The following is a 25373-nucleotide window of genomic DNA, read 5'->3' as shown; positions in this document are numbered from 1 at the left end:
ACAAGTTTATGTATGGGTTATATGCTACTCAGGTGGCAGTTAAGGCCAATTGGCCTCTTGTTATATATAAATTATAGATTTCATAGTCCTTGTTGCAAGATTTTAGGTAGATAAGAGGGTGTTCATTACCATATTTTTTGGATTTTAAAAAAATCCAAAATGAAGCATAAATGCATATATGAGATTTCTTGACATGTCTGTGTATGGGGTATGGTACTCAGGGGATCGTTATGGCCTGTGGGCCTCTTGTTTAAAACATTTCTGTTTCAATGGAATCGATGAAATGCTTTCTCTGCGTTACTTCAAGAAAAAACTATGTCAACAGATTTTGTATGATTTTTTTTTACCTTCACCTTTATGTCATGTTGATTAGCCAAGGTCAACTCTTCATTTTCATGTAGTCGTATGTTTCTACGATATATAGTTCAAAAGTTGTGTTTTCAACAAATTTATGAACCTTTCAGGGGGAATAACTGCTTAAGGTGTCCGATCCATATTTGGACCTAATTTTTTTCAACCTTGATTAAACATCATGTATCTAACACTTTGATATTAATTTAAAGAATTTTAGAGAAAAAAAAAATTACCGAGAGAAATTTTCAATTTTTTTTTATCCTAGCAGTAATTAATTAATGAAGATTGCATTTTGGTCAGTGGGGACAACCATATTTTTTTTAAATAAAAAAGTAAGTACTAGGAATACCAATAAATGCTTTGGTGGAAAGATGTATTTTATCATTAGAATACAAAAACTATTGAAAATAAATTTTTAATCGTATAGATTTTTTATAAAATAAAATCAAAGTTTGGCAACTCTTCAAGAAAAGGAAAAGGTAATTAATTAGGACACATTCCACTCTTACATACATGACAATTATGTCAAAGTATACTGAGTATTAACCTCATACATATCTGTTATGCACCCATATTCATTAAATCTTGGGCTATTATGGATCGGATACCTTCAAGGAGACATCAGACCCTTTTGGTATGAATTGTAAAATCCTTAAAGTGAACCAAAAGACATTGCCATGATTGGTCTCTATCTCTTAAGGTTTCAGAGTAGTAGCAATAATAAGCAATTAATCCAATAGGGGCAATAACTCTATACATATTTCAAGGTGGGCACTAACAAGCTATATTTCAAAATTTGTTAAGAAGTCTGACTACATATTTCTATACCTTCCTGAACATAAAAGATATGAAAAATCTATTATTCATAAATTTTTGAATGACATGGAGAAAAATCTTCTCAAAGCTGAAAGTATAAAAGGTACTCCATGTTTACCATAAAAATATGTAGATAAAAATTGGAAGATCTTTTTAAACTTTTCTAAATTGTCCAAATATTCTTTATTCGATTAATAAAAGAATTTTGTCTAATTTTGCTCAGGTGAGTGATATGGCCCCTGGGGTCTTGTTGCTTGTACCGGGGGTACTACATTTTATTTTATAGCTTTATAGTTAACTCAGGTGACCTATTGCTATCTGTTTTCGTCCATCGTTGTGCGTTGTGCGATGTGTGTTAAAGTTTTTACATTTTTAACTCCTTCTTAAAAACTACAAGGCTAATTGTTACCATTTTTGGTGTGAAGCATATCTATGGTACGAAGAATCTAAATTTGTCTAAAAATCTAAAAATGTCGAGACTCCTCGACAAGTTTGTGTATGGGTTATATGCTACTTATCCTATTGGCCTCTTGTTCATTTTCAGGTCTAGAATTTTTGATGATGACATAGATATTAAGACACTTCCAAGCAGTTTTGAAGACTCAACGGCATATGACAACATAGAAGAAAATATACCAATAATAGCAGCTGTTATAGATGAACGCCCCAAACACATTCAATGTCTGGAGGCCTACAAAACTAATAAGTGGAAAGGAGTCACACTGCAGAGTGGTAAGGCATTGATTCTTTTTAAAAAAAAAAATGGTTTTAATCTCTGTTTTATTCCTTACATGAAGTTTTTACCTCTTTTCGAGGAAATATAGCAAAAAAAATTATCCATCTCAAGTTTACCAATTTTTAAAAAAAAATTACCTTTTTAACTCACCTGAGCTGAAAGCTCAAGTGAGCTTTTCTGATCTTCTCTTAATTGTTTAAGCTCTCCTGAGCCAAAGGCTTCAGTAGCTTAACTGCAAGATGAAATTCAAAACTTTTAGTGTACATTGATTTCTTATACTCCATTCTTAATGAGATAGTCATGAATATTCATATCTTACTGAAAACGAGGCTAAGGTCGGTATCGAAGAACGCAAGCATGGCGGAAAACATAAAAGCGTCGCCAAACTCTGCTCTGATTTGAGAGTTGTGTCCTCAATTACATTCAGATTTTTTAAAGAAACAATGAAAAAAGTCATCGGCCAGTCTTGGCGCAACAGAAATAAACAAAGGCTACAAAAACTTACGTAAAAATCGGAGGTGGGTTATTTTTCTTGTAAAGGGGGCGGGTCGACTTAAGAATAAACAAAAACTAAATGACAATCTGTTTATAATATAAGTTTTTATTGAATTACATTGAATACCGATATTATTTTTTTATTTTCCCCTTATTACTGTGGATTTTTTTTGTCTGTTTGGAATAGTCCCACAAGAAATTGATAGTCTAAAATGTATAGCCATGAGCTGAGCTTCGTGAGCATATTGTTTTCCTCTGAGGTACTTACTTTTTAAAGTGTGTTTCAATTTACTTAACACAAGACCCTGTGGCTCATGTCTATGTTTTAATTGGTTTGGCTTTATTTCTTGTTTATTGATAAGACTCTCGCCTGTTGTGTTTTATTTATCCATAAGCCTAACTTTTTAAGGCGTCGAGCTAATGCCCGGCAGCCGTATAGCGATCGTCTGGATTGGCAATCGTCCAAACATTCATGCTCTGCACCGCCTTTTAAATGCGCATAAGAAATAAGATCATTAAAGTATTAAACACATTACAAGATTCCATTTATTCAACTTAATTGTGTACAAAAAACCCAACTTTGCCTTTCTGGTTATTGACAACTCATTGCATAAGTATAAATTTGCTCAATCAAGAAATGGCGGATGAATACAATAAGGTGTAAACCACTAAATATTTTTTTTTGTTTATCACTTACATTTTAATTGTAGACCGTGCCCGATAGAAATAAAATTTTATATGTAAATTTATTTGTTATCGGGCACGGTCTCCAAAATGAATGTAAGCGATAAACGTATCTAATGAAATAAAAACGATAATGCAGTTGGTTTGGTCGAGTATTTTAGATAGCACGTGTTGTGGATTTGTTTGTAAACAACCATACTATAGGTAATGTTGTTTCAAAAGGGAATTGAAATAAATAAAAGTATGTTTTATTTTTATATTTAGGGACACACTGTTAATGTATTCAAATTATGAACCTGTGAAAAATGTTCAAAGACTGTTTTAAGCAGGAAGAAAATATTTTTTTTTACTTTGAAATTTCTTCAATTTTTGTAACCATGATGAGTTATTGTATTATAAACGCATCACTACCTATTTTATAAGGGAATATACTAATTTTTGTTTTTAAAGCAGCACAAAATATAATTCATTTACTTTTTTATTCTAATTTTATTTGATATACGACTTTTAGTACAAAAATTAAAATTATTGATATCATTTTATATAAAAGAAAATGTCAGCTCGACGCCTTTGTGGCCGTTCCGGCCTTTGATGATTAATATACACACAATAATTATGACAAAACATTCGAAATACAATAACAAACATGTCAAATCACACAGCAAAATAATATGATTCTGATTAAAGTTCACATATAAAAGTTTAAAAAATTTCATTAATCCTGACACCTTTCATAAAATTAAAGCTCACAATTCACTGATCCATGATGAGGTCCTCGCGTGCCAACAGCTCAGAAGTCTTACAGTTCAGTGTGCGATTTTCACTCTCTAGCTTGCAAAAATATAAACTGTGTTTGCGTAGCGGTTTCAAGCTAACACATGATCACAGGCAGTACTGTTGATCTATAAGTTTGATACCCAATTTTACGATATAAACTTGTAGAGAGTCTTCACTAGAAAGTATGGCCAGAATATTAAAATCGTCATCCAAATGAGTCTGCATGTTTATATCTAAACTGGGGTTTTTGTAGAAAATCAGAAAAGGATATTTTCTTGATGTTGTCAGTATTTGTTGCTACTGTTGTGAATTCCATTGAAAGACAACGCTCTTACAACAAGCGAGAATACAGCTCCACCAATGAGCAAGAAGATAGCTCTACCAATGAGCAGGAGGACAGCTCTACTAATGAGGAAGGATCAGTCACTGGGTAAGAATTATCCACTGTTGAAGGAGCAGCATTCACCATCGAGGGGAATCTAGCATCTAATGTCGAAGGCCTAGGAAGAATGCAAGTGGTGGCAAATGAAATTAGTGGCAATAACCATCTGGCTGGTTGCCTTGGCAATAGTTGCCTCCAAGATGGTAGGGTTTGTCTCCTTAGAGATAAGATAATTTCATTGCTTTCGGCTTTACTTACCACCTAGAAAAAAACATAAAGATTTATTTCCCTTTACAACAGTCAACTTGCATTCAATAAAGCGCTTTATAGATTCAGTTTAGTAATAGACACGCTTACTTCATCTTCCTCTAATCAGTTTATTTTTCTGCGACAAACTGTCAAGACGTGTTTAAATCCAGAGACATTGCTTTTTTTATAATGGCAGATAACAATATTGAAGAAATATCCTCAATGGATACATCGAAAACAAGAGCGGGTAAAAGAAAAAGGAAGACCGGTTCAACGAGAAAAGAATTAAACGATTTCGAAGCAATATTAGATTCGCAAGAAGAACAAATGGGTCATATTGATAATAAAATAGACCAGATTTTTCAAGACGATGTGATGTTGATATTGATAAGCAGACAAGAGAGGAGAACTTTATGTGACTCACCAGAACAAGAAAGTCATGTATTCAGTAGAGGAACTTGTCAGAGTCCGAGATCAGATGTTCAAGACAATAATTTTGGAGAGGAAAAAGATCGTTTTTCCAAATACTATGAGACAAAACCTGTGGAAAATAATGAAAACACTGAAAGTAAACTAACTGGAATTTTTGGATCTGATGCTTCTTCGACAAAAAATACAGATGTTGTTTGTGTCTGGAGTTAAGTTGGAAGGAAATTATCAATAAATCATAGAGGACGGATACTCTCTCCAAACTTACAGCATATAAAGACAGTTACAAGACTTTGTTTCCAGTCAATAAAGACAGTAAGGACTTCTTGAATGTGCCCTCTTTAGATGACTCTGTAGAGTCACTACTTATCAAGAAATATGGTCAGAAAGGTGCATTTGGAAATTCACCTGGACTTTATACTAAATCTTTCAGAGCAGTGGACAAGTGGCATCTAGGATGGCTATTGCGTTAAGGTGGCATGGGACAGTTTTTGTCCCCCGCCGCACCACGCAAAGTGGGTCTGTGTGTCCGTGCGTCCGTGTGTCCGTGTGTCCGTCCGTCACACTTTTTTGTAAGCGCTCTCAGATTTTCATTAAATTTATACCAAATGTTTATACCACTATTACCTTGGTCAAGTTCGAAAATCAGCATTTGTCGATACTTTTTGTTGGAGTTATGGGACTTTGACCACAATATTGACGTTTTATCCAAAAATTGACCTTGTAAGCGCTCTCATGCCTACAAATTTTGACGGATTTACATGAAATTTATACCAAATGTTTATTCCACTATTACCTTGGTCAAGTTCGAAAATCAGCCTTGCTCGATACTAGTATACTGCTTGACCTGCGGGGGACCCAGGAATTCTATTCTTGTCAACTTTATTTCCGTATAGCTGGTAATGGCCTCACGATTTCACATGAAAAAATCACTCGTGCGATGTACGGAAGCTGATCAGATACACAACATTGTCTTTTATCTTGGGGTCTATACACAACAGGTGTTATTGTCTGTCTTGTTAGGTGTCATTGTAATTTACAACTAACTGTGTATATATTTGGACGTCTGAACAGGTGTACTCGAGATGCCCTTATTCACACCTTTCCACGGACACCTGTTTGGTAACTCATCACAACCCGTCGTGTGTATGGTCTGAATATATCTTACTTCTACTTTGTAATTCCATGATTTCTCTATCTCTATCAAACAAAAAAAAATGTCTGTAGATATGTACACCAACAACTACACGTAAGATTATCGACGCGTGGATCAGGAGAACAATTCAGCAACTCTATAAATGCGGGAATTTCACAAGGTATTAACTTGCGATAAGAAATTATTTACCGGGTACACATACATGTATGTACCAAAAAAACCCGGTTGATAAAAAAGATGAATGCTTTTTGCAAGCATTTAGAGCAAACACATCGTTATTTACTTTATCCAATCTAATATGTGTGATGTGAAATAGCGTCGAAATTTTAACGAAAAATCTTATTACATCGTGTACTTTACAAACTTTTAGTCATTGTGTTGAAATCATTCTTTTAAAAAACCATAGATCTAAAATAAATACCGGTAAATTAAATTCATACAAACAGAACTCTTATTAAGGTCTTCCGTTTCCAACGGAAGACCTTATTGTTTTCGTACTGTTTATTATTTTTTTTTTTCCAAATTTTGTGCACGCGATTTCTCTAAAACTCCTCAACCGATCTCAACAATTTTTTCACAGATGATGGGACATTATCTGAATTTTATATGTTTTTGAATTTTTTCTCGTCGTCACTTCCGGTCCGGATTTACGGTCGATTTTTTAATTTTTTACGACCAATTTTGTGCAGAGCTGATCTCAGAAACTATAAGAGATATGACTTTGAAATTTTCAGGATAGGTAGAGCATGGTTTGAAGTTGTGAACTATTTAGTTGTTTTGCACCAGTGGCGCTATTCCTTGGAGCTCGCTTAGGCACGAAAATGGGGTACAGATTTCGAATCAAAATGTTCATATGTTTTGATCAGTATCTTTTTATCAGTTGATATTTTGTTAAGACATATAGAACAAAAGTAGTAGAGAATCAAAAGTTCTATCCAATAAAATCAAGAAAAAGGGGCTGGTTCCTTTAATTAGGGACCAAGAGACTCGTAAAGTCTATTACGAATAACTTGAAAACGATAAATATTTTGTTATGCATTATAAAATCAAAGTTGTTGATCTCTACATTATCGGTTTGAAAAGGTCATCGTTAGGCCCATGTTTGACGTAATTAAGGTTTTTTATTCTTTATCTTCAAATTTGGGGGGGGGGGGGGGGTAATTTTGAAATTGTATCGATATTTCATGGTATCATTTAAACTATAAAAAAAATTGGACGGAAGACCTACTCGTAACGAGGTCGTATCTAGTAATTCTAAAATGATTGCACAAGGGTACACACTTAGAGAGAGAGAGAGAGATTTTACAACGCAATATTCCAACCCTCATACATGCATTATAAGAAAGAAGAAACTAAACATTTCAAACACTAAATCTTCATTGTTAAATATATTTCTATTTTGCGGACTTAAAAAAACAATACAACGACATTTTTTCCTTATCATGGAAGGAGCACGTGGTCTTTCTCGCGGGCTGATTTGATTGACAGGGATAGCACATGGACTCTGACTGCATAGATTCTATTGCAATTTTAGGGAAAAGGGTTCAGTATAATGGAAACTATAAATCTAACTTATTACACTGAATTACAAGTAAAATGTAGTACTTAAAATTAAACTCATATTGGTATTCTCTCTCTCTCTCATATGAAGATCATTAAACAATCAAACAGTAATTATCGCAATACTGAATAGTTTCTTGGAACACAAATAAGAACTGCGAACGCTAACGCCCGTTTCCCGCCTACATTTTACATCCAAATATTTGGGAATTTCTACTTAAGTTTTCTACTAAAAAGGTATAATCAAATCCTAATCAATTTATATCAAAATAAAATTTGTAATCAAATTATTTATTTTTAAACAAAAGTTTTGCTAACGCGGGGTCTTAAAAAATTTCATTGAAATTGGTCTCCATGAGTGAGGAAAATATTATTTAGCGGCCAATATGTGCATAAAAACTTAATAATAACATATTTACGATATTTATTAAAGTAAAATTTCATTTTAATTCATATCTGTTAATTTTTTTTCGAAAATTAACAAAGCAAAATTCGTTTTTTGGAATGTATTTCCGTCTGTAGACATGTGTCCCCCTCCCCGTGAAACAACAAACCCTTTGGTAAAAATATGCTAAATAACAATAATTAAAACCCCTCAAAAGGACCCCTGCGAGATGATCATGAACAATTCATGATTTTCCCTTGAATGATTCATGAATTATATTCATGAAATGTTCATGAAAAGTTCATGAGGATCCCATGAACTTATTATTGGACATTTTAAAGTCATGAATTTTTGTTCATGAAAAAATGTTGATGAATATTCATGAACATACTTTTTCATGAATAATTCATGAACAGTTATATTCATGAAGCTTCATCATTTGATGAATGTCCAATAATAAGTTCATCGGATCTTCATGAACTGTTCATGAATAAGTTTAATGAATCTTCATGAACAGTTCATGAATATCATTATGAATTTTATTCATGAATAATTCATAAATAAAATTCATGAACTATTCATGAAAATTCTTACCTTCTACATTTTGTATATAAAAAGGGTAAAATCTCCTAAAAAATCAAATATAAAATACTTTATTATAATAAATTGAAGAATAATGAGACAATATCTTAAGTATCACATAATTCTTATGTACTGACTATCACTTTAAATAATCAGCATGTTTAATAAAATTGTTTTAAAAAACAACAGGTAATGATATCAATACTAACTCATTAGCTTAAAAGGAATGTTACAATATTAGAATTGACATACCAATATGCAATGATTTGAAATATAAGCGACATCAGAATATGATAACTAGTTGATAACTATCAATATGTCAATATGTTCTTAATGAATCTTCCTTTGTTGCATCTTCTTTGCCTTTGCTCATGTTGATTTCACTTGTATTCCATATATTGCAATGTGCATTTACTGCATAGTAGGTAAAATGCTCCATCCTTTAAATGATTATTTTCTACAAACCCAGAGTGTCTTGGTGACAATACTTCTTGGTGGCAATTCTTCAGGCTTCACATATAGCCCCTTTGGTGGCAGAAGAGTTGTACCTCTGTACTGTACAAAAATAATATGACAAATAGCAGTATAATTATGACATGTCGTTTAAAACACTTGAAACATCAACTAATCACTCAATCCTCTCATTTAATTTTTATTTCAAATATTTTTATCAAGTAAGATAATGCTGAAATTGCACTAGAGCTTAAGAATGAGAGTGCTTACCCTAGAAAAAGTGATATCGCAGAAAAATAAAACAAGATGAAACAAGATGAAAAATTCAGGAGAAAACATAAATAGGCATTATGCCTGCTGTTCAATCCATTCCAATGTATCTATATACTTGAATAAAATACTTCTTAAATTAATTATGATGAAACTATAACTGTTTTCAAATTTGTAAATGATACTGGCCATTCTATTAGAAATTTTCAATTACTTGCAATAGCATTTATTTATTACTTACTGAAATTTATGTTCCATGATCACTATCTTTAGGGCTGTCCAATATTCTGGTTTCACTGCATAATTCTAGAGTAAAAAAAAATTGTGTAATTTATTATCAATTATGTAGTTAAAACTTATAAGTTAGTCAAAAAAGAATTTCACTACAAATTTAAAACCGCCATTTTGAAATGATTGAAAAAAACGAACAAAACCTAATCTTACGTTTTGACTCCCTTATTACATAAAAGTTATTTCAACATATACATATTATATTACTTTTAATACCATTACTTTGAACTACATCTGCTGCATTATCTTCTTGAATGTTCCATGCTTAATTTATCCATTGCTCATGTTGAAGATCCATCTGCTTTCATTCAAAATGTGTAATCACTGGGCGGAAGTGACGTAATAGAATCAAAACAACTCGCTGACTGTGTATTCTGAGACTCTTTCATTTGGTTAAATAATTTTTTTTAACATATGTTAATAATAATCAAAAAATATCTTTAAATGAAACTAATTATAAAATGCTTTAGTTTTCATTATTATATTTTCAGAGATTGAAGAAACGTACGATTTAATATCGTTCGGTTTACACAAGTTGTGTCTGTAAAATTTCAACCCCCTCCGTTCTTGAACCCTCAAGGTTTTGGAACTTAAAAAATATAATTTACACTCAATTAAATATTCTTTCATAATTTATTTCTATAATTTTGCATTAATGTTTTAAAGTAATATTTTCATTATTGCTTAACATTAAATTAATTGACAAATTAAAGTTCAGTGTGTTCTTGTAACGGAGGCGAATCGACATGACACCTCATAAACAATGGCGGACTCCTCGAAACTCGGAGTGTAGTAACGGTAGTTGTCTGAGTTTAAACAGCTATCATAAATGCATTGTTGGAAGTTCTCAAAGGAATATTTACGTAACGGATTCGTAACTTCTTAGAATGAATCGCTTTCAAATGTGTACAACAGTAATGCCTTTTACAAAGAAACCGCAAAGGTTCTAAACTCGACGGGGTCCAAATTTCAACCGAATGTGCTCGGAACATTTTCTCTGTCGTTCTCCCAGGAACAGACACACTTCGTCTTGTGTGTATTTATGCTTCTATGATAGACTGACAACCGACCACGTCTTTAATAAACTTGATATACTTCAAACAAGTCGGAAATCAACGTATACTAAATCTTTTTTCCAAAGAAATATGCAAATTTTTAAATTATTTCACTTTTTCAGTTTAGTTTACAAGATTTTTACAATATAAAACAGCCATAATGTATCATCTGCAAAGACTGATTATTCACTGATAAATTATGTAATTTTTTTAAAATATGAATTGAACAATGAAGAAATTAAGCGTCAAATAATGAGCATTTAATCATGATGTCTGAGACCTTAGTTGTTGTCAATGAATTTACATGTTTCTTAGAATTGAATAAATAATGAAACTATAATATATCACATCTTTCTTTTTCAAAATTGAAGATGCCACATTTATATAGATGTTTGCATGAATATTCATGAATGTTCATGAAGACTGTGTTTTAATATTAATATTTTAAGATGTATAATTTTTTTTTAAAAAGATAATGTTCTGAATTCTAAAGTAAACTATGTTATTTTTAAAAGTATTTGAAATTAATTATATATTTCGTAAATTAGAACTTCATGAAAATTCATGAATGTTCAATACCTAGAACTATTGAATACCAGGTATTTCCTGTATTCTTGTATATTCATAATTTGTTCATGAATTAAATTTTAAGAATATATTCATGAATAAAATTCATGAACCACCTTTATGAACCAGTTATGAACCAGTCATGAATACATCATGAAACTTCATGAACGGTTCATTAAAGTTAATTCTTAAAATCATGAATTTCATCTCGCAAGGGGAGGGGGGGGGAAGATGTTTTAAAAAACATTTCCGTTTTCCGTTATTTTCTATAATGAAATTAGCTATTTTAACCCAAAATACAAAGTTATCTCTCTTTGTTTGACCAAATCATTTCTATTTAATGAAAATATATATAAATGTTCACATTATTATGAAAAATAACTTTAATTAGACAACTTTCAAAAAAATGACTTTTAGTTAGGCGGCTAGACAATGCTATCGTCCTTTCTAAACTCAAGTTGCTTATAAAGATGAAACAAGAAAGCATATATTGACGCAAGCGTCAAATTGGCCGCAGAAAATAATTATTGTATGAATTATCATTGATTGTTTACATAAAAACACACCAAAGAGAAGAAAATAACGAGTTCTTTCAGTAATTTTTATGGTAAATTTTACACGTTTTGAAGTTTAACATTTTACTATTATTATTAAGAATCGAGTTCGTTAGCATTTCTAACGGTAATTGTATGACCATTGCCATAGTATGACGTATAGGAGAACACATTGATTTGTATGTATTCTAATACAAAGTTCAACTCATCATTATTCTCTTAGAGATTATGTATTTCAAATAATTTCTTTTTTTTGTTGCATTGTATTGAATTAATGAGGTTACATACCAGGTTATTTTCCTTTAATCTGACCTCCTTGTTTATTTGACCTTTTTCATTCATCCCAAACACTGCAGTGATAAGTATTTGGTTGGAATGTCTATGGAAATCATTAAACATTACCTGAGCTACAGCAGCTCGGATCCTAGCACCTGAAAGTAGAAATTTTTGTAAACTATTAACCAAAAAAATAAAACATCAAACGTACGGCTGCAAATCATTGGACTTTCTGGCTGAATGATTTTTCAGAAAAGATTTTCTCTTTATACTCCTATGTAATAATTTGACCCCCTCCCCCTCCCCCATTTTCCAGTGCGGCCTGACCCTATTTCCGAGATCATAATTATAACAAACTTAAATCTACACTTCCTGAGGGTGCTTCCACATAGTTTTTGGTAAATAATTGATATTTCATGAATCAAATATATCATTTATATAAAATTTCATGTCATTCAGGTCTTTAGTATTTCAGGTCTTTAATTATGTCCCATATACCGATCCCGATACATTGTTTTGAAAAGAATGAAAAACTCCGAGATTTTCCGAATAGATTATAGTCTCGATAAAAATGCACCTAACACGACAGTCTATGACCTACCATACATTTACAAGTAAAACAAAAAATGTGAAATATTTTTTAAAGGAATAAAACATATTTCTACATGCAAATTTACTTTAAATTCACTAAAAACAAGCATTATATTAATTCTATAAAAAAAAACAACTATCCTGCAGAAACGCAGTTACAATATGTAAATGTATATCAAATAATGGACCGCCTTCTGGCGGCCCGTAATAAAAAATTATCAAGTACCGATCCAAAGATTCTAAGGGCTATGAATATGTACCGTGCGGTACTACATGGACAAGTACATCACGCATATGTATATAAGACAGAAAATTTGAAAATATATTAAATATAAAGCTGTATAATTATATTATTTAGAGAAAGTACATTTGTTTTTAACAACCCGTTAGATTTGTTATCGTTGAATAGAGTATAAGTGAGAAAAAGGATCACAGTTATGATTTTATGCGCTATTGAAACTGCCAAACTACAGTAACAATGATTACTACTACGTTTAAAAACGGACTGAAACAAAAACTTATGGAACCGTGTATTTGAATTTTAAAAAGGAAATGAAAGTGTTATTGTTTTAATTGATCAAACCTTTATTTAGGCGATATCGATTTTTTTTTGTTCTTAATATTAACAAAAATCAATCATAACAATCGCATACGTCTGAAAATCGCGTGCCTAAAATTTTTTATTTATTTATTATACCCCTGCTCCGAAGGAGAGGGGGTATACTGTTTTACCCTTGTCTGTCTGTCTGTCTGTCCATCTGTCTGTCTGTCTGTCCGTCCGTAACAAAAATTTCTGTCGCATTTATCTCAGCAACTATTTATCGCAGATGCTTGAGATTTTTACACACTATTTGTTTTGGCATGTCATATTGTGGGATATATTTTTGTATCAATCGGACGTCAACTTCCTGTTAAATGATGACTTTGTTTATTTTTAGCCAAAATTTTCAAACAAATTTTTGTCAAAGATTTCTCAGCAGCTATTTATCACAGATGCTTGAAATTTATACACAGTGTTTGTTAAGGCATGCCATATCGTGGGATATATTTTTGTACCAATCGGACGTCAACTTCCTGTTAAATGAGTACTTTGATTATTTTACCAAATTTTCAAACAAATTTTCCTCAAAGATTTCTCAACAGCTATTTATCGCAGATGCTTGAAATTTTAACACACTATTTGTTTAGGCATGCCATATCTGTACCAATCGGATTCCAGCTTTCTGTTTAATGTTGACTTTGCTTGTTTTGCATATTCACATCAGAGCGGGGGTATCACTAGTGAGCATTGGCTCACAGATTTCTTTTGCATATTCACATCAGAGCGGGGGTATCACTAGTGAGCATTGGCTCACAGATTTCTTGTTTCTATTTCTTTGTCTTTTTCTTTAATTATCTTACGTACATCAATTAATATTTTATTAGGGCCCCGCAAGGATTTGCGGGTGCCCTATAGTAATCACTCTGTCTGTCCGTCCATCTGTCCATCTGTCACTCTTCCGTCCACAAATTTTCTGTTTTTTTCTAAAAACTTTTTAGCTCACCTGAGCCAAAGGCTCAAGTGAGCTTTTCTGATCACAATTTGTCCGTTGTCTGTTGTTGTTGTCGTTGTCGTCGTTGTCGTTGTAAACTTTTCACATTTTCATCTTCATCTCAAGAACCACTGGGCAGTTTTCAACCAAATTTGGCACAAAGCACTACTAGGTGAAGGGGATTCAAGTTTGTTCAAATAAAGGTCCACGCCCTCTTTAAAGGGGGAGATAATTGAGAATTATTAATATTTGTTGGTATTTTTAAAAAAATCTTCTTCTCAAAAACTATTCGGCCTGAAAAGCTTAAACTTGTGTGGAGGCATCCTCAGGTAGTGTAGATTCAAGTTTGTTCAAATCATGGTCCCCGGGGGTAGGGAGGGACCACAAGAGGGGGATCAAGTTTTACATAGTATTATATAGAGAACATCTTTAAAAATCTTCTTCTCAAAAACTATCAGGCCAGAAAAGCTCAAATTAAAATGGGAGCATCCTCAGGTAGTGTAGATTCAAGTTTGTTCAAATCATAGTCCCTGGTGGTATGATGGGGCCACAATGGGGTAATGGATTTTTACATAGGAATATAAAGAGTAAATCTTCACAAATCTTTTTCTCAAAAACTATTAGTCCAGGAAAGCTCAAATTAAAATGGAAGCATCCTCAGGTAGTGTAAATTTAAGTTTGTTCAAATCATGGTCCCCGGGGGTAGGGTGGGGCCACAATATGGGTTCATGTTTTAGATAGGAATATGTAGAGAAAATCTTTAAAAATCTTCTTCTCAAAAACTATTAGTCCAGAAAAGCTCAAATTAAAATGGAAGCATCCACAGGTAGTGTAGATTCAAGTTTGTTCAAATCATGGTCTTCATGGGTAGGGTGGGGTCATAATTGGGGGATCGAGTTTTACATAGGAATATATAGAGAAAATCTTTACAAATCTTCTTCTCAAAAACTATCGGGCCAGAAAAGCTCAAATTAAAATGGAAGCATCCTCAGGTAGTGTAGATTTAAGTTTGTTCAAATCATAGTCCCTGGGTGTAGGGTGGGGCAACAATGGGGGGTGTTGAGTTTTACATAGGAATATATAGAGAAAATCTTTAAAATATTCTTCTCAAAAACTATTAGGCCAGGAAAGCTCAAATTTAATTGGAAGCATCCTCAGATACTGTAGATTCAAGTTTGTTCAAATCATGGTCCCCGGGGGTAGGGTGGGGCCACAATGGGGGGATCAAGTTTTACATAGGAATATATAGAGAAAATCTTTAAAAATCTTCTTCTCAAAAACTATTAGGCCAGGAAAGCTCAAATTTGAGTGGAAGCATCCTCAGATAATGTAGATTCAAGTTTGTTCAAATCATGGTCCCCGGGGGTAGGGTGGGCCACAATTAGGGGATAAATTTTTATACACTCAGGAATATATAGAGAAAATCTTTAAAAAAAATTCTTTTAAAGACTATTTGGCCAAGAAAGCTCAAATTGGCGTGTAACCATCCTCAGATAATGTAGATTCAAGTTTGTTCAAATCATGGTCCCTGGGGGTAGGGCGGGGCCACAATGGGGGATAAATTTTTCTATATATACAGGTTACTCTCGATAGCTCGAAGTCGATGGGACCGAGGAAAAACTTCGAGGTTTCGAGAGTTCGAGTTTTCAAGAGTTCGGAATTTTCCAGGTTGACCGATGGGTTTTAAAATTAGTCTTACCGGATGTTATGATTCAGCCATTTATTTAGTGCTAACCTTAAGCACGTGCTTAAACAACGTTTTCTTTTCAGTAAAATATACAGAAATGGATGCTTTTCTTTAAAACTGAATACAAACAACTATTGAATAAATTCATAATAATTATTTATTTTATGCATCATATTAAGACCAGATTGCTCAGTACTACTGTACTGCGAGACGGTCGACGTGTCATAAATGTGATAACTGAGTATCACCCATTTTTCCTACTGAACGGGTCCTTCACCAGCTGTAAGAACTTGTTCAACAATAATCATTATAATGACAATGATGCTGCTAAACACAATTTTTACAGTTTTATAATTTTAAAATTTGACCATGGCTCAATATTATCGTTTCGTCTCAATTAATTTCTCATTTTCATTGCGTCTCCAAATTATCGTAAAACGGTTGGTGTTGATTATAGATTAGGTATCGGTATGGGCAATCATCGAACAATTATCACCTTGCAGGACAAGTGTCGCCTAAATAAACAAACCCGTGACACGGGTCCTGCGTCTAACGCCTGGAGCAATTTAAATGACCAAGTAGGTGTTAATTAGGTATAGCGCTTGGAGATGCAGGGCGACTTCGAGGTATCGAGAGTAAAAAACTATAGATTATGAATAAAGGGACTTCAGTTTGACTTCGAGGGATCAAGGGTTTCGAGAGATCAAGAGTTCGAGAAATCAAGAGTAAATTTGCTTAATTTTATAGGGAAAAAATCGGGACCCTAGATTCACTTCGAGCGATCAAGAACTTCGAGGGATCGAAGTTCGAGCCATCGAGAGTTACCTGTAGAAAATCTTTAAAAATCTTCTTCTCAAAACTATTAGTCCAGGAAAGCCCAAATTTGAGTGGAAGCATCCCCAGATCATATAGATTCAAGTTTGTTTAGATAATAGTCCAGGAGTATGGTGAGGCCACAATGGGGGATGAATTTTTACATAGGAATATATAGAGAAAATCTTTAAAAATCTTTAAAAAAGACTACCGTATTTGGCCAGAAAAAGCTTAAACTTGTGTAGAGGCATCCTCAGGTAGTGAAAATTCAAGTTTGCAAAATCACAGTCCCTGATGGGCAGGGCCGTGATGGTGGTTTGAATTTTTACATAGGAATATATAGAAAAAATCTTTAAAAATATTCTGGGAAAGTTTTCGGTCCAAAACTCAGTACTTAGTTTGAAAGCACAGGTTATGCAGATTCAAGTTTGATGAAACCATGATTCCCTAGAGAAAAGTGGGGCCACGAAATGGGGGGGGGGGTATATAGGAATGGAGAAAAATCTTCTTACAGGTACAACAACAAAAAGGGCATGGTATTTACCAAAAAAAAAAAGGAGATTGATAAAAATTGGCAGATTTTCAATTTTTTTTTTTAGCAAGATCTATTGTACTTAGTTGTCAAGATATTTTGATACTGTAATGCTAATTTGATCAGAATTAAGGCAATTGTTGCTCAGGTGAGCGATGTGGCCCCTGGGCCTCTTGTTTTATGGTTGCCCAATCAAGTTCAAATTTGGTATGGTAGTTTAGTAGGCAGAAATACATATTTTGATGCTAAGTTTGGTTCTCTATATGTCTTCTGGTTTGGAGCTGGGGTGGTGGGGTAGATTCCTTAACTATGCATAAGAGTGAATGGGCAAAGAGAGATAACTGCTGAGAATGTTACCATTGTATAATTGGAAGGCTGTGCAATATTTGTCCTTTCACCCCTGCGAATGTGTCCGGAATATTTTCTTTATCGTTGCCAAGTATATGATAAATCCAGAGGTGCTCGGATGAAAGTTCACGAGACTTCACCGAGATTTGTTCAGTTCCTGTGAAATTTTGAGTGGAAGTTAAAGTGTTCGGATAATATTCTTAAAATACGTAAGAACTGATCGTTTTTCATATCATATCCAACTTTGATTTATGTTAAAACATGAAAATCATTTAAAATGTATGTTTTATTTCACCATGTAGCGGTTATTTAAATTAAACGATGATATTCAGAACTGAGTTATCGTTCATGTTCAACCACGTGTAGAGTGGATGAAAATATAAACATTGGGTTGCTTAATAAAATCAAAGCCATGTTTGATGGTTGTTGTGTGCAATACTAGGTTTAAAAAACAAAAATTGGTGTCTTTTTGCATAAAAACTTAGTATATCGAGCCATTTTCAAGGAACATTTTGTATAAAATAGTATACATGTAGTCTGTCTCACAATTGATGCTGTTACTAGGTCAGGCGCGGATTGAAAATAAACCATTAGTGGGATCTCTACTAAACATGTTAATTGTTGCAACAGCAGAAAAAAACTATTTTTTGCATTGTTACATTTATTTTTAGAACATATTTTATCCACCAATTAATGAAGATCAAGTTAAAAATCAATAAACGTTTAGATTTTATATTTGACTTGAAGTACCTAGATTCTATGAAATAGACTACAAACACAAGGCACGAATTTGCTATGTTTCAATTTCAATATGTCTAAACATACATTTGTTAACACTAATTGTCTTGATGCGTAATGTATGTCACTAGATTAAGAGAATTTATAAAACTAATTATTACAAAAGTTTACCAAGTTTGTGATGCGTTTTCGCTAGTAGTTGGAGGAATTGCACAACCACGTAAATGCATCTATCCCTCATGGATACACCCCAGAGAATACATGGGGATATAAATAAACAAAATATTTTAAATCAAAGTGGTTTTTAACAAGTTATATGTCTGGTCTCTTCAATTACATTTATTCCAAATAATGCATATCCCCACACAATATTTTCATGTCACAAGGGGATGCTCTGCTTACGGTGCCCTTGTTTATTTTGAAGTACATTTAAATTTGCAAACTTGGCACAAAACATCCTTTGGGGAAGGGCTTTCAAGTGTTAACAGTTTCAGTTGTTCAAATGAATAGTAAATGATAAATAAAAATAAATTTTGATCATGACATTTAAACAGTTCTAGTCAGAAATTGTTTTAATACATTGTTGGTTATGATTCAGATTCTTGCGCATCACCCCAAAGAAAAAAAAGAAATGATTCAGATTCTGATGCACCCCCAGGAAAAGAAAGAAATGATTCTGATTCTGATGCATCATCCCCCAAAAAAGGAAGAAATGATTCAGATTCTGATGCATCACCCCCAAGGAAAGGAAGAAATGATTTTGAATCTGATGCATCACCCCCAAGGAGAGGAAGAAATGATTTTGATTCCGATGCATCGCCCCCAAGGAAGGAAAGAAGTGATTCTGATCCTGATGCATCACCTCCAAGAAAAGGAAGAAGTGATTCTGATGCATCACCCCAAGGGAAAGAAAGAAATGATTCTGATTCTGATGTATCACCCCAAAGGAGACCAAGAAACCTTTCTGATGATTTGCCTCAAGGAAATGTTTCCATTAAAGAGGAATCAAACAAGAATCAAAGATATAGAGCAAAAGCAAATGACAAAATGTCTAACAAAGGGAGAAATAAAAACATACAAAAAACCTTGTCAGGCAAAATGGCCGGTCTTTCTTCAGCAAAAGATTTGAAAAGGGAAGCAGATATTATAAGAAAAAAGGAGGATGAAACATTTAAACAGGTTGTTATTACATTACCTAAAACAGAATAAGGAGTCTAGTGTCTCTTTATTTATAAAATACTATTATACACTTATCCAATGACTGTAAGTGGGATAACTTTTTAGCTCACCTGAGCTTTTCTAATCGCATTTTGTCTGTCATATGTCTATCTGTCTGTCCATAAACTTTTCTTATTTTCGACATCCTCTCAAGAACTACCAGGTCAATTTCAACCAAACTTGGCACAAAACATCCTTGCAAAGGGTATTCAAAGTTGTGAAAATTAAGGACCACACCCTTTTTCAAAGGGAGATAATTAGGATTATTGAAATATTTTAAAGAAATTTCAAAAATCCTCTGATGAAGAACCATTCGGCCAGGAAAGCTGAAATTTGTGTGGAAGCATCCTCGGGTAATGTAGATTCAAAGTTGTGAAGATCATGACCCCCAGGGGTAGGGTGAGGCCACTTTCGGGGGTTGAGATTTTACATAGGAATATATAGGGCAAATCTTTAAAAATCTTCTCAGAAACTAATCAGCCAGGATAGCTGAAACTTGTGTGATAGCATCTTCTGGTAGTGTAAATTTAAAATTGTGAGAATTATGACCCTCGATGGTAGGTTGGTACTACAATGGGGCTGGGGGTCGAATTTTTACATAGGAATATATAGAGTTTTTTGGGTAAATCTTTAAAAACCTTCTTCTCAGAAACTAATCAGCCAGGAGAGCTGAAACTTGTGTGGAAGCCTTCTCAGGTAATGTAGATTCAAAGTTGCGAAAATTATGACCCCCGGGGTAGGGTGGCCACAATGGGGGGGGGGGGGGGGGGGGGTTGAATTTTTTGCATTGGAATATATAGAGTAAAGAATCTGGGGGAATAAGCCGGTGCAAATGCCCTTGACCATCTCATACCTCTTATAAGAAGTAATAAACGTACGAGTTAACTGGGCATTTAAACGGTGGACAGTATTGTCCAAATGAAAATGTCCAAAAAGGCGTAACTGTGCTTAAATTTTATAGTATTTACATATACTTTAAACTGGCAAATTTGAAATGACAATCACGTACTCATTTTAAGAGTTTAAATACAAATATGTTGATTACTTTCTAAAAATATTTTATTTACTAATTTACCTCAGTCATCGTATACAACCCCCAACGCAGGGGAGTCGACAAAGAGTATGGGGGAGTCGATTCGACCATTTGTAGTAGGCGATTTTTTCCGCTTCGGAAACAGGAGGAATTTAGGTAACACCTTTTGTAGGTATTTAAGGAGGCCGATTTGGGTTTTTTTGCGGAAAAACTACAATAGCATAACTCTTTATATTTTAACCATATGTAATTTAAACCAACTCTAGTTTATTTGCGAAGGTTCATAAAAATCGACCGTCTGGTTCTTTTTAGGGACCATCTCAAAATAGAGGTACATTTACTATAGGAATATATAGGAAACTGTCATTTTCCGCACATCAAAGCAGTTTAAAAAAATACTACAATAGCTTTTTTTCTCAAATTGTTATATATGATTAGTAATATCATGTGCTACCTTATATGTAAAAAACACAAAATTCTACCGTCTGGTTTTTAGTGGGGGCCATCTCAAAATATTAAAATGCGCCAAATTTTGCTATGTATTTGGATCATCACGAATGATGATTGGTATAATGGATTCATTCCAAAAAGAGTAAAATATCCTCGAGGATAGCATCATTCTGTATATAAAATTTCAACAGCGTACAATTTTTACTTTTTCTTTTATGTTATTTCTTATAATGTACTCCTACAAAGCTTCATTTTATCATAACGTCATAAAAGCGCAATGGCAATGCTCCCCTACCGCACAACGTAAAAATCGTGTTAAAAATAAGAATTTCCTTTAGAAATCTAAATATTTTTATCTGTATTTTGTTTATTGTGTTCGATTTTATAAATGATATCGAAAAAAATTCATAAGAAGTATAAATCAACTGTATTATATTAGAATGCGCAAAAACATGCGCAATGGAAACTAAAGTCGGCCTCCTTAAAACAAGTTTTTCCCCAAAAAAATGAGTGGCGTCAGAATCAAATTGAAAGTGGGGGGGGGGGGGAGGGGGCTAGACATGTACAAAATATTGACAAGCAAAAAAAGGTCTTTGGTATGTATAAATTTGCAAGAAAAAAGTTAGCGCCCCCTCTCTTTCTAAAAATATTTTATTTACTAATTTACCTCAGTCATCGTATACAACCCCAAACGCAGGGGAGTCGACAAAGAGTATGGGGGAGTCGATTCGACCATTTGTAGTAGGCGATTTTTTCCGCTTTGGAAACAGGAGGAATTTAGGTAACACCTTTTGTAGGTATTTAAAACAAGTTTCTCCCCAAAAAAATGAGTGGCGTCGGAATCAAATTGAAAGTGGGGGGGGGGGGGGGGGGGGGGAGGGGGCTAGACTTGCACAAAATATTGACAAGCAAAAAAAGGTCTTTGGTATTTTCTTTGCTATAGAGACAATACACGGAACGCATTCTATCGTTAAAGCTGCTTGGTCCGATTTTATATCAAATTTTATGCACACTTTTAAACGATGGCTATGCTTTGTATTTGTATAATAATAGACATTGCAGTAGTTTTATCCGTCAATTATGCCAAATTTCAATGAAGAAAAATACGTACAAAATTTGCTAACAAAACAAACGACATTAAAAGGTACCTTGTTATTTCGCCTAACATTAAATTTCACCCCTGACGACGAGACGGGTATAGTTGTATTACGAATTTGACATCGCTTTTAATAAAGGTCGAAATGATCAGACAAATTACAAATAGACATGTGTACGTTTTGTTCGCTAATATTTCTAAAGTCTGCTTTCTTTACAATCGATGCATAGCATGCGGGTTGAATAACCCCAATCATTCGGGGGACGAAACCAAGCGGTTTCCTTTTCTAAACATTCCCGTGATGCATTTTGGTTTGTTTTTTCGTTTGCCCAAAGAGAAATTATTTTTATTTACTTTGAATATTTCTAACTTTCAAAGGAGACTGATTCTGCTGGTGTAAATAGGAGAAAGTCCTTAACTTTCTAAGATAAATGATTTGTATGAAAAAAAAATTGATACTGTAATTACAAAAAATTCGGACCAAGCAGCTTTAAACCGGGTCCATAAGATATTTATTCAAAGTAATATTGAAAGTTAATTAAATATTTTGTTTACGACGGTAGATAAACAAGCGCAGGCATAATCTCGGAGATTAAAAAACTTGAACATCCCATTTCAAAGTGTCCGGAGAATTACAGTTAATGATAAAAGAAATCAATTTAAATATGTTCATTTTGCTATATTTTGCGAATAACTTTTGATTACGTTTCACTAATTTTAGAGGTGAAATACGGATATGGTACAAATATATTTACAAAGCAATAGAAATGTGACGACATTACATTGAATTTTGACCTCAAGACGGCACAGCGAATATATATCAAACTGGTGGAAATCTCAGAAGAAGACCTTTAATTATAAGGCCACGCAATTCCTTAAACCAAAATTATACAATAACCAGGGATACAGAGTTTCAGTTCATCATATTTTTTTCACTGATTGTTTAACTAGAATTAAGACAAATAGACTAAATACCAAGTACTGTTTACACACTAACTGTTGTCAACAGTTCTAAAATAAAAACAAAATGACTGCAGGAGACATTCACAGTAATTTGATTTTATAGGGTAAACAGAACTCAAAATAAAAACTAGATGCTGTCATTAGACAGTAATACCCGCCCCATGTGTTTGCCCCTAAATAACACTGTTTTGTACCAGTTTAATTAAAAATGAAGGCTACATGCAAACTCCGGTAATACATTTAAAAATTATAATTTTCATAACTGAAGGATGAGATCCCTACCCATATGATAATACACATCGTGACATGAGCAGCACTTAATGTGCAATTTGGGGTAGAACTGTTTGCAGTGAATTTTCAGTTAATCAATAATCTTAACATTTTATGTCATAGGGAGTATAATGGTCTATATAATTATTACAAACAAAATTAAAAATTAAATTATGCCCCCTCCCCGTGGCGGTTGCCGGTTTTAGATTTGCTTCTTCCATTACATGAGTAAAGTAATTGCATTACGATTACTTTGTGAAAAGTCAATAAGTTTTTAAAAAAGTAATTAAAAAACTAAATAAAGAGTTTTTGTAAATACCATATAATGGGTAATTTTTACTGCTGTAATTTTTACGAATTTGTCATAAAATTAGTGTTTTGAATTTTTACGCGTTATTTTTTTACGAATTGGACATGTCCGTAAAAATTAAAATCATCTGTGGTTGAATGGGGAAATTTCACTGTGACTTTGTTACAGTTGACACATACATATACAAATCTTATTAATCAGAAAATCGTTTTTCTGTTAACGATTCCTTATATTTAATAGCTAGGGATGTCAAATTGGTCAATTTTTAGTACTCGGATACTCGGACGTTTTTCTTATCGAGTACCCGGGTACTCGGTAAGAGTGTAAATAAATATGAACTAGTACATTGATAACTGTAAAAACTTGGTCACTTTTGTAGAAATTCCTCCTTATGTTTAAGACAAATGTGATTTAACATGTTTGTCATTCCCCCCGTATAGAATAAGCTACATGTAGTTTACCCACACAGCTGATATTTTACGTTTTTTGAATCTTCAGTTTTTTTTAAAATATTTCCAGACCTTTTAAGTTTAGATCTGTTCAATTTCTCTACTGTGTGCTATCTAATTTATATAATAGACTATATAAACGACAATGTTCAGTGAAAACAAATCATTAAAGTAAGCCAAAATATAAGGGTCGAAGACAGCCTAAGGTAACATTTGGTCACGACAATTACTATATAATATAAACACTGCCACAGGCGATAACGGTCATTTAGCATATTTAGAGGCGTAGGAAATCCTAATAACTGTATGTACAAGTGCAATGGACGCTTTTAAGTTTTAAAACCGATGTTTAAATGCATTATTAAATAAACTTAGAAATATTAAAAAAATATACATCCGAGTAACTGAGTACCGATTTTAGTATTCACTGATACTCTGACGTTCGATCGAGTACCCGGTTAACCGGGTACTCGTTGACATCCCTACTTTATACATTTACCTATATTTCATATGTGATATACACTTTACTTATTCCTATTTATCTGGGTATCATCATTGGTGTACACCATGTGCTCGTCTCAGTTCGATTTACCGGGGAAAAAAAGAAAGACAACTCCATTTCAAATTTTTTTTCTCTCTCTCTTTCTTTCTCTCCCAACCAAAATAGACATCTAGCTACTAACGTGGATTTATATGTAGTTTTAAGAAATACTCAAGACTGACTAAAAGATCTGAACTTTTATCACCACCTGACCAAAAACGCCCAAATATACCTACATGTACATGTAAATGTACAGCAGTCAGGGACTGAGCTGAAGGTCATGAACATTACTCTCATACGTACGATGTAGAAATTTACGTGCGGTGTTTTTAACTTCTGTGAAAATTTACGCGTTTAATTTTTACGGATTTATATAACTCATAAAAATTAGTAAAAATTAGCAGCACATAAAAAATACCCGTTATACGGTATTTCATAAATATAACATGCTTAAAATATTTACAGGTTCATGTTCATGTTCACTATCAGGTTCAAAGAATCTGGGGGGAATAAGCCGAGGCAAAAAACCCCATAGGTCCATTAAAAAAACTAACTTTTTTTTTCTTAAAAATTTTACTTTTGTTACATTTATTAAACATATGTAATCATATTCATTCAGTGCTGCCATAACCCACAAAAAGTAACTTCACATTTAATTGTTATTAAGACAACAAAATAGTTATATGCTAATTTGGCTACAAAATGATATAGAAATCGGATGTTCAAATTAT

General features: G+C 33.2%; 1 protein-coding gene and 1 long non-coding RNA gene across 4 annotated transcripts in view; one reads left to right on the top strand and one right to left on the bottom strand.

Annotated features, from left to right (window-relative positions):
* The window catches only part of LOC128191718 (BUD13 homolog), a 74885-nt gene that overhangs the window by 27971 nt on the left and 21541 nt on the right, over positions 1–25373 (top strand). For both annotated transcript variants that reach the window (XM_052863934.1, XM_052863935.1), the window contains 2 exons: positions 1715–1902; positions 18911–19491. In XM_052863934.1, the coding sequence (XP_052719894.1) occupies positions 1715–1902; positions 18911–19491 (769 nt within the window). The remainder of the gene's footprint in view (positions 1–1714; positions 1903–18910; positions 19492–25373) is intronic.
* On the bottom strand, positions 4116–11030 carry LOC128191720 (uncharacterized). 2 transcript variants are annotated; one of them, XR_008244455.1, is made up of 4 exons: positions 9842–11030; positions 9570–9634; positions 4918–9160; positions 4116–4505 (listed from the first exon to the last, which is right to left on the bottom strand). It is a non-coding gene; the product is annotated as an uncharacterized LOC128191720 (long non-coding RNA). The 2 variants fall into 2 exon arrangements; XR_008244456.1 differs by having other exon boundaries at positions 4116–5034; positions 5719–9160; positions 9842–11028.

The sequence above is a fragment of the Crassostrea angulata genome, chromosome 7 (genome assembly GCF_025612915.1).
Source record: "Crassostrea angulata isolate pt1a10 chromosome 7, ASM2561291v2, whole genome shotgun sequence".
Classification (NCBI taxonomy): domain Eukaryota; kingdom Metazoa; phylum Mollusca; class Bivalvia; order Ostreida; family Ostreidae; genus Magallana; species Magallana angulata.
Note: the sequence above shows the minus strand (reverse complement) of the source record. Positions and strands in the feature narration are given on the sequence as shown.